General features: G+C 39.2%; 1 protein-coding gene across 1 annotated transcript in view; it reads right to left on the bottom strand.

Annotated features, from left to right (window-relative positions):
- Positions 1-4,459, bottom strand: part of LOC137976570 (MAP/microtubule affinity-regulating kinase 4-like) — an 8,989-nt gene extending 4,530 nt beyond the window's left edge. The window contains exons 1-6 of the mRNA XM_068823951.1: positions 4,229-4,459; positions 3,732-3,839; positions 2,765-2,961; positions 1,980-2,035; positions 1,756-1,891; positions 1,501-1,622 (exon numbers count right to left, since the gene is read on the bottom strand). Of these exons, the coding sequence (XP_068680052.1) occupies positions 1,501-1,622; positions 1,756-1,891; positions 1,980-2,035; positions 2,765-2,961; positions 3,732-3,839; positions 4,229-4,459 (850 nt within the window). The remainder of the gene's footprint in view (positions 1-1,500; positions 1,623-1,755; positions 1,892-1,979; positions 2,036-2,764; positions 2,962-3,731; positions 3,840-4,228) is intronic.
- Between the last annotated feature and the right edge of the window lie 5,541 nt (positions 4,460-10,000).

A 10,000-nucleotide genomic window follows, 5' to 3' on the forward strand; every position in this document is an offset into this window, starting at 1 on the left:
ATTTACAAGTGCAGCTGGGAAGTTGAACCAGGGATTTCCAGGATCAAATTTAATGAGTGGTCACAGCGGGTCTTGAACCCGGGATCCCCGGATCTCAAGGCAAGCGCCCTAACCGCTGGGCCCCACTACCTCCTCACCGAATGATCAAAATGATCAAAAGAATACAGAGTTACGATCTCGCAGAAGTTGAAGTTCATCGTACACGATCAAATTGGATGGCAAAGAAAATTAATCTCAAGGTTTGGGGTTATTATTTTCTTTTCGCTTTTGTCTGCGAGTTTTACTATGTCCGGTGCGAGCAACGAAGTTAGAAAAGTCGGAAAAAAAGAAACGTTTTAAGCTTTCGTTGCGAGTAGGTTTGGTGGCTTAAAACGTTAACTATTGGATAATAGTGTTTTATTTTTCTAGTTAAAACATGTTCTTCCAATAGAGTGTTTCCGCTCATATAGGAAGCAGGAATATTTGCATACTAAAACAAAAGGAAGAATTTGCATAAAAATGGCGTTCAATTCCCAAAAGAATATTTCACTCCTCCAATATGGCCGCTGTTTCTTTGTTTCAGTCCTCCAACATGGCCGCTGTGACGTCATGTGGAAACACTCTATAAGGGCGAAACTGTTTGATCGTCATCCGGCTCCTGCTGATATCCAGGTGTCGTTGCTAAGCAAGCGATTTTCTCCACTTTTGAGACGATCTTTGAACAAATCGTCACTCTTCCACTTCAAAAGCTCCATGAAAAGCTCCCTTTTAACCACTCGCGATGAGAAAAAGAGAAAAAGTCTTGCTTCGCATTATTTTGAAACTTCAAACAATGTCCCGTGCAAACGTACAACATGGGATGCCTGGTTTTCGTGCAAGTCTGATTGGTTGCTTGTAATAGCTGTCGAGTGTTATCCATTTTGCACGTGCGAGTTACCGTGACCAACATTTATGGAACCAAAACAGTTGACGTTAATTTAGCCGACAGGGTTTACCTCGGTGTAAAAACCTGTGAAACTTATTTTCTTTGTTTTGTTAGCTCGTGGTAGGGTTAAGTTATTGTTTGATGTTGTTTTTCTCTCTTGTTTTCCTTTGTGTTACGTCATCCGTGAGTTTCGGCATGTACTAAAACCAAGAACACCGGAAAACCCCGGAACACCAGAACACCTGGAACACCTGGAACACCTGGAACAGCTGGAACACCGGAACACCTGGAACACCCGGAACACTCCGGAACACCCTGGGAGTAATCCAAAACCCTCAATTTGCCTAACCATAGGCCTAGCTTGTAGGCCTTACGGTTGGTTTTTAAGCCTCGGGTTAGCCAAATTGAGGGTTTTGGGTTACTTTCAGGGTGTTCCGGAGTGTTTCAGCGTTCCTGGTCTTAGTACATGCCGTGAGTTTCACAGGTTTTTACACCGAGGATGAGTCAGCCGACAGGAGGTTCTGCACAACGCTTTTCTTCGATGGATTGGCAACCAATGCGGCTTTTTGCAATCACTAAGTATTTGCAATACTTACCTTGTGAACAAAAGTTTCGCGTTGGAAACGTCAACTTTCCTTTCGTCTGTACAATGAGCGAATTAAGGTTGCTGTCATTGAAAGGTAACCTACCGCAAACCATCGCATAAAGAATAATACCCCTGAAAAGATGAATAAGCATGGTAATCAGATACATTTACTCCCTTCTTATTAGCGGAAAATTTCAATCGAAATGCCGGTAAATAGTCTAACTATTTCGAACTTGTATGCAAGCGAATGTGAATTTTGACTTACATGCTCCATACATCAGCGCATTTTCCATCATAATGCTGAGCCAGCAGTATCTCTGGGGCAGCGTAGGCGTATGACCCGCAAAACGTGGACAGCAGTTTGCATTTGTTGGTAGGATAGCGAGTCGCAAATCCAAAATCTGTGTAAGGGAAGAAAAACTAGATGGAGCAAACCATTTATTGGTTCAAAATAATAGATAAATCGGCCTTTTTCTATTAATCACACACCTGATACTTTAATGATGTTGTCTGAATCAAGTAGAATGTTCTCGCATTTGAGGTCCCTGTAATTGAATGGAAAAAAAAAAAAAAATTCTTGGATTTCACATGACGTCACGGTCGCCATGTTGGTGTCCCCAAACAATGAAATGGCGGCCATGTTGGTGTCCCGATCCAATTCTCCGGGAATTGAAAGCTATTATTATGCTAACGTCTTCTCAAACATGGTTGTTGATCACGTGAGTGAAACCCAAGAATTCACATACAATAGGGCCGTTTATACGAGAGAAAATAAGCCGCGGCTTACATAAGACGCGAACACCCCGTATAAATGGTACAAAATCTACGTTCACGGCTTTCTCAAGCCACGACTTATCCTGGCCTGGGAGTTTCTACTCGTATAAATAGTTCCTTTCGTGTATTATGTACGCCGCGGCCAGTGGCTTATTTTCTCTCGTATAAAAGGCCCTAATGATACGAGAATGAGTGGTCAATTGACAGCCCGCAGGGATGGAACCTCTGAACTAAAACGAGGAGTGATCAATCCATGATTGCATCCCTTTTAAGCTGCTTTTCACTAAAAAAGGAGTTGCCGTGACTTAGAGGTTGGTGACATCGGTACGATTTTCAGTTTAGTTCGGTTCTGTATTCGTTTATATAGTAGTCAGGTACGATTCTCACACACGAACTGCTATGAATGTAATTGTTTATTTCGATCGTTTTTTGTAACTACTTTTGGGTTCATTCGAACTCTTTCCAATAGCCTGCGTAGCTGTCGGTTCTATTTAACTTACCTGTGCACGACATTTCTGCGGTGACAATGTGCCACACCTTCCGCCAGCTGTCTAAAAAGGGTTTTAGCAAATGCTTCCCCAATTCCTACTCCTCTCCTGGAACGTGAGTTGATGAAATCCAGCAAGTCCCCTCTGGATGCAAATTCCATTACTAGATATATTTTTTTATCTGCATGAAATGTTTCGTACAGTTGAGTCTGAATATGAAATCGAAGACAGAAAAAAAGAGTGAAATAGAATGTAATTTGTCATGGGCTCATGATCATCATCAATCATCTTATTGATGATAGCGAAGCCGGTGCGGAACAACACTAATATTATAATAATATGTACTAATTGCTGTCATAAAACACTCACAAATTCGTATTGGGATGACTGCTTTATTTACAATTCCCAGTAAATTATTAACACGTTTTCATCTACATAAACAACTATACTTTGCAAAGGTTTCCCAATCACGCGACCCACGTCTTGTTAACATACTGCGAAAATCTGACCCCATTTGTTCAAACGCCGGATACTTTTATCCCGTCGGGATAAGTCACTATCACCGGGCAAGTTTCAGCCTGTGCAAAGATCTCAGTATTTGCTCAAATTATTGTGAATTTGAACACTCTAAGCACATCTAGTTAAAAAGTGTGTGAGGAAATCTTGGTCAACGTTTAACCAAAGTATATCTGATATTCTCGATGAAGTTGTACACCCGTTGAACAACTGGGGCCAGATGGTTATTTTCAAAGCGAGGTGACAAATCCTTCTATTGGTCAGAGAGTGATTTGAACCCGGCACAACAATGAAACGATCAAAAGTTACTTGTGCATCAGAGTTTAATGTTAAATGCTATCTTTATTCCCATGTAATCAGTATTAGCTGTAGTAATATATACCTCTGCCAATCCGCGCCCTAAGCACTGGATATGGTAATCGTTAATTAAGTGTCCACTATTTTCATAACCAAGCAAACCTACCACATTGTGATGTCGACATGTAGCGTTAAGAGAGTCAATCTCCCGTGGCATGAATTTTGTCAGATAATCTGTCGGTGCCTTCTTCTTGCAAACAATTTTTATCGCCACCTAGCAAAATAAGGAAACTCGACAATAGTTTACAGCTGAACAGCTAGTTGAAGAGCAGGCAATTTGACTTTTTAGCAGAATATTTGTGAGTCGCTTGCCAGAGTTTAATGTTAAGTTTTGAGGCAATTTTTTCACATATGCTTGAAATGTATACGTAGAAAACAATTATCAAAAACTAAAGTTCCGGTACTTTTCGGGCGTATTTCGAGTTTCAAGGCATTAAATATTGCGATCGTGTTGTTTGTTTGGATCTCAAAAATCTGCATGTTGAAGCACCAACTTCCTAAAATAGGCGTATCGTATTTTTTGCAATTGGCTTTTCACCCTATAAAGTTACTGAGACCTTCGAGAAATGGGCCCCAGATCATGAACATGAATGAATTGCTTACCATATTGTGTCCTTTTTCTGCCAAGTCGTCCGAAAGTCTCTTGTCCTTTTCCACTTTACTTTCCATTACGTAGGCTAGCTTGACCTTTGCATACGCACCTGTCCCTAACACTGTTTTTGTCAGTTTATATCCTCGTTTCTCACAATCTAACTCCTCAATGGTCATCGAAGAATGAATCCCTACAAAGGCAGCTTCTCGCAAATGGCTCGCAGCTGGATAGGAGCTGGTCATTCTTTTAGATTCTTTCCGACGCTTACAACAATGCTATAATCATACAAGCACTAACCGAGAAGAGCAGTTATACGTAGCCTCTCTCATTTTAAAACATGCTGGGTGAATATCATCTATTATAACCGTTCGAAAAAACACCCTGCTCGCGAAATCCCTTTTATGACGTATTTGTCAATAGCGTGCGCGCTTGTTGTTCTTTTGCGAACATTCTTTTCAACTTTCTAACGGCATTCGACTGAAACTCGTTTTATTTGGGCAACTTCAAGTCGAGCTGTTTTTATGATTTTTCAAAGAAATCTAATTCGTAGATACTTTTCGGATACTTTTCGTCTTTAGCCAACGAAGCTTCATTAGAAATAGAGGGCAAACTGCGGTGACAAACAAGCCCACAACTGAAATATTAAAATCAGTTTAGTGCGTGACTTAACGTTTCGTCACTAAAAATATATTTCAGTTATGCGCTTGTTCAGGCTCATGTTTGTCGCCGCAGTTTAAGTTAAAAAAAACGTATTATTATCATTATATTATCATTATATTATTATTATTATTATTATTATTATTATTATTATTGTCATTATTATTTAAAGTTTGATCAACTAATGAACAAACATTAAAAAGAGCATTGTAAGTAGACCAGCTGTATTTTGATTAGTGTAATTGTATTGTACGTTATTGTAAGTAGTGCAAGTATAATTAGTGTAAAGTGTCTTGTAAGTAGTGAGTAGGGAGAAGGTCAGTACCCCCGGGGGGGGGGGGGACTCCCATATGAAACAGACGGGGATGCTCGTCGTCTCGCTTAGGGGTGTAAATTCTTGATTTTGGTCTCGCTTAGGGTGTTCCGGGCAAAGCGCCAATATCTTAAGCCGCCAAGGTCAAAATGTGCTTAAGCCACGCCTAGATTGGTCTCCTTTACGGGTCACAAAAAGCTTGAGCCACGCCCAGATGGTCTCCTTTAGGGGTTAAATTTAAAATTTCCGACGAGCATCCCCGTCTGTTCCATATGGGAGTCCCCCCCGGGGTCAGTACATGTAAGTATAAAAAATTAATTAATTAATTGAAAAAAAATTAAACTGTAAGAGATGATACGCACTCAGTTTTATCACTAACATTCTGCAAAATAGAGAACTTTCTTTCAAAGATAATTATAGCACTGCGTCATCTACTTATCAAAATTATGCTGTGCAAAAGACAAAGGAGAAGATCCTTCTCACGATCTGGTGAACAAATCTGGAATAGTCTCCTGTTATAAATCGGCCACCATAGTATTAAATAAACCCCAGATTGAAATCTGAATTACAGTGCTTCTTAATATCCTTGATACGGAACATGATTGAAGTCTCTCAAATCCAACAATGCTTTTTGAAAGAAAAATGTTAAAAATACACCAATTTGCCGTTTCTCCTTTCCCTTTCCCTTGTTACATGTAAACAGTGATGGTTAATAATACTATAAGACTAAACACAAGGGTGTCTCTAGGTATCTTAGGATATATATATATATATATATATATATCATTAACATTATATTATATATTTTTCTCCATTTCTCTTCGCTTTCCTTGAGCTCGCCTCGTTTAGCAGCTACCTGCAGGTTTAAAGTTGTCTTTACCTTTCCTGTTGTTGAATAAAGTTGTTGTTGTTGTTCTTGTTTTTCATTCACAATCCAGTGGGCAATTTGAATTCACTTTTGATCGCATAATGTATTTTCCAGAGTCCATAATAAAATTGGCAAAACAAAAATAGCGTAGGTATGTAACAAATCACTTAATGACTGGTCCCTCGGGAAACAGTTCATTTCGTTTCCTTCGAATTTTAATTAAGAACGACAACGACTACGACTACGACTACGACAACGCCACCACAAAGCAATAATATCATTGGTTAAAAGAGCATAAATAATCGTGCTGCACGTGCAGCACGGCTTTTAGCAAGTATTTTTGCGGTCCTCTGCATAACGACGACGTGAAATCACCAAATTTGAGGTTTTGACGACAACGTAAGCATGCAACAGAGAATCTTTCATTCCCTATTTTAACTTTGAAACCGCTCGTACCGATTTATTTTTAGGATACTTTGCCCACATTGTACGACGCGAACTAGACTGAATAATCGCGAAAGACTTATGATAGAGCCAAGTTATATTTTGAGGTGACGTTTTCGTCGACCGTCGCCGTCGTAGATCTTAAATTCCCTAATATTTCACTCGGCTACGCCTCGGGGAAACATTGCGATTCGTGGGAAACAAAATGAACTGTTTCCCTGGGGACCAGTCATTAAGTGTTTATGAGCACATTTTGAACAAGAAGTTAAGAGGTTAGCCCTGACTGTAAAAGTTAAACGTCTTAAACTGTAGGAGATGATACGCACTCAGTTTTATCATTGATGTACAGGAGGACTGAATAATACAGACCACGGTTTCTTCTTTGGAGACTCTCCTCAATTGTAAAAATGGAGGAAAAATACAAACTCATGCAACGTGGAATGCTTAAGTCGTCCGTCGAAACGAAGTCAACAACTTGCAGTAAAACAATGTCATTGGTGCCTCTAAGCTCAGATTATTGGAACTGTAGAGTTCTTATATTTCTTTTTAAATATCGAGAGCCAGTTTGCTGATGGACGTCCACCGGTTCTAACGGCGCGGGGCATGCAGTGTTACAGAGTTTCTTAACAATATTCTTTTAATACTTGTCGGTGCTTCTGTCTGCTATCTTGTACAATGTTTTCTTCTTTTTGCACAAAGCAATAAGCTCCTTTGTAATCCGAGGGGAGTAAGATCTCTTGTTGCTAATATGTCTGGGAAGTGTGAATAACAAGTCTTTCCAACAAAGCCATCAACTTTGATCGATATCGCCGTCGAGGAATACTTAGTGTCAGGCGATGTAAGATAACAAAGATCTCAGGTTATTCCAGTCAGCTTCATGGAAAGAATAAAACTGCTTCAGTGATTTGCGCCGTGCATACGGTGGTGTTTCAGGTAAAGAGAGATTTTCGAATTATGATCCGAAAATGTTTTTCCTACGAAGAGGTTGTGGACAATACATGCGCTGATCAGACGAGCGGGTAAGAACTAGATATAGAATATTCAAATATCTTGTTGGTTCATTGATCAATTGAGTTAACAATCTTGAACAGAAATCATCTTAGAGCAGAAATGCTGGAAAATATCGGGTTTACAAATGAAGGGTAGAATCGAGTTTAAATTAGTGAATTGAAGGAAACCCGAATTGTCCTGCACGTGCTTTCGGATTTTAGTCCATTTCATTTCTTTTGTAAGGACTCTGTAAGTTACTTAATAACTCAATAAAAGGATATCTCTATCTTTCGCTTTTGCAGCAAACATTTGTAAGCGCCATTTGTAAGCTAACCATTCGCTTTGTTTTTATCTGTCAGTCAATCTGTTTTCATCGTGGGAAAGGATAATAGCGCGCGTGGAACGTGGACACGCTTTTTCGCTCTGACAAATGATAATGGCAGGAGAAACTCCACGAGTGAAAAGCCGAATCCCTGCTATTTTTCAACTGAAAGAAGGTGGCGAGTTTTATATGATCGGAAGTGAAGTTGGTCATAGATTAGGACTATTGAAAGGAGCTTTGTATAAGAAATTCCCTTCACTGTGGCGTCGTGCTCCCACCATAGAAGAAAGAAAAGTTTTGTTGTCTTTAAACGTAGGCTACAACAGCTTGTCCAATTCAAATATAATGCTTGTGAAGGAATCGGAGATTGAAAAAGTGGTTAAAGGAGTCGGAGAGAAGTTTATGGAAAAACCCCCAAGCTCACCAACAAAGCTGAGTGATCGAGGATTGAGGGAATTTTGGAGTCCGCAGCGAACCAGACGACCGAATTTTTCAGGGCCAGTTCATTTTCCTGCAAACTGCTCCAGAGAGGCGCTTAATTCTTCAGTACAACATCTAAATGCAGTTTCTTACCAGACGAAAACATCTACGAAGTTCTGCAGCAAGTTTGATTGGAAGGCTAGAGAAGAATTAAGGAAGAAAATTCTGCCAAGTTTAAGGTAAACAAGAAAAATTCGATGTTTGATGTTGCTTGCATACCGAATTGTTTTGACAAATTTAAAACGGAGATTTCCTGCAAGATGCGCCACTCTTATTAATGTAACCTATAACGACTGAAGAAATTTGAAAATCAAACCGTGACAAATGCATATTTCCTTTAATCGTCAAATGATGGAGAGTTCCTTGAGCAAGTTTATTCACAAATTGAGTTTGCAAAAAACTTAAAGTGATTATTTTGTTCGCTACAACTACAGAATTCTTTCAATCTCACCAAATACATAACATTTTAAGGGTTTTGTTCTTTCGGATAACCAAATCAAAATGGAAGGGCAATACGTGAAAAAAATATCAATGCGCTAAGCTACAAACGGTATGTTCTACTGATGCTCAAACATCAGGAAAAATGGCCTTTTTTATACCAGAGACGCATAATCCGTCCAGACGAATTATGCACCTTTTATCCTTCTAGTGTAAAAACGGGACGAAATATATGAGATGCATAATTCATCTAGGACGAACTTGGGCAAATATTTTTCCTGCGTCTGTAAAATTTGTCTGGTATAAAGACAGGCACAAGACGCATAATTCGTCTGGACGAAGTATCCACTTTAGTGCGTCTTCGAAGACGCACAAAACTGGATACTTCGTCCAGACGCATAATGCGTCTTGTGGCCGTCTTTATACTAGACGAATTTAACAGACGCAGAAAAAGTGTTCGCCCAAGTTCGTCCTAGATGAATTATGCGTCTCTAGTATAAAAACGGCCAATGTTAGAAAGCTTACATTTGTCGCGCCCATCGTAGCAAAGTGTCAACGTGTAATGACCCAAGCTATTGTCAATCAATCAATCAATCAATCAATCAATCAATCAATCAATCAATCAGTCAATCTTTATTTGCCTCAATACCAAATAATATAAACTTTAAAACATACAGTTAGTAGCGAGGAGAAAAAAAAAAACATAGGGCTTACGCTGAGAGGTGTCCTTGGTGATACCTGAAAAAGAAATCAATTACAGCAAGAGCGGAGAAAACGAAATGAAAGAAAAAAAAGATCAAAGTGCTATTTTCGTGGCTTCATAGTTTATTTATTTGCTTTTATCATGAGTAACATTTAATTGTTAATGAAATCAACAAACTGTCTTTTAAAGGAAGATAAACTGGAAAGGGATGTAATTGAAAGTGGCAAAGCATTCCAGAGTTTGGTCCTTGATAGAGGAGTATAGTGAACTGCCTAGTGTTTGTCCTGCACATATGGGGCCTAAGAAGAGATGATTGAGCTCTAGTGTCATAATTGTGTATTTGATTATTTGTGAAGAATGGATTAAAAAAAAGGCAAAGGCAATAAACGGTGGTGGTACAGAAACATAAATTTTGCGATATAGAGAGAATTTACTTTTAAAATATGTAGGATTTTCAACTGAGCAAAGAGAGGGGCAGAGGGCTCGCAAGGTTCGTTTCTGTAGCACAAATATGCGATTTAAGTTTGTGACATACCGTAAAATTCCTAAAATAAGCCCCGGGGCTTAT

Source organism: Montipora foliosa, chromosome 11 (genome assembly GCF_036669935.1).
Source record: "Montipora foliosa isolate CH-2021 chromosome 11, ASM3666993v2, whole genome shotgun sequence".
Classification (NCBI taxonomy): Eukaryota; Metazoa; Cnidaria; class Anthozoa; order Scleractinia; family Acroporidae; genus Montipora; species Montipora foliosa.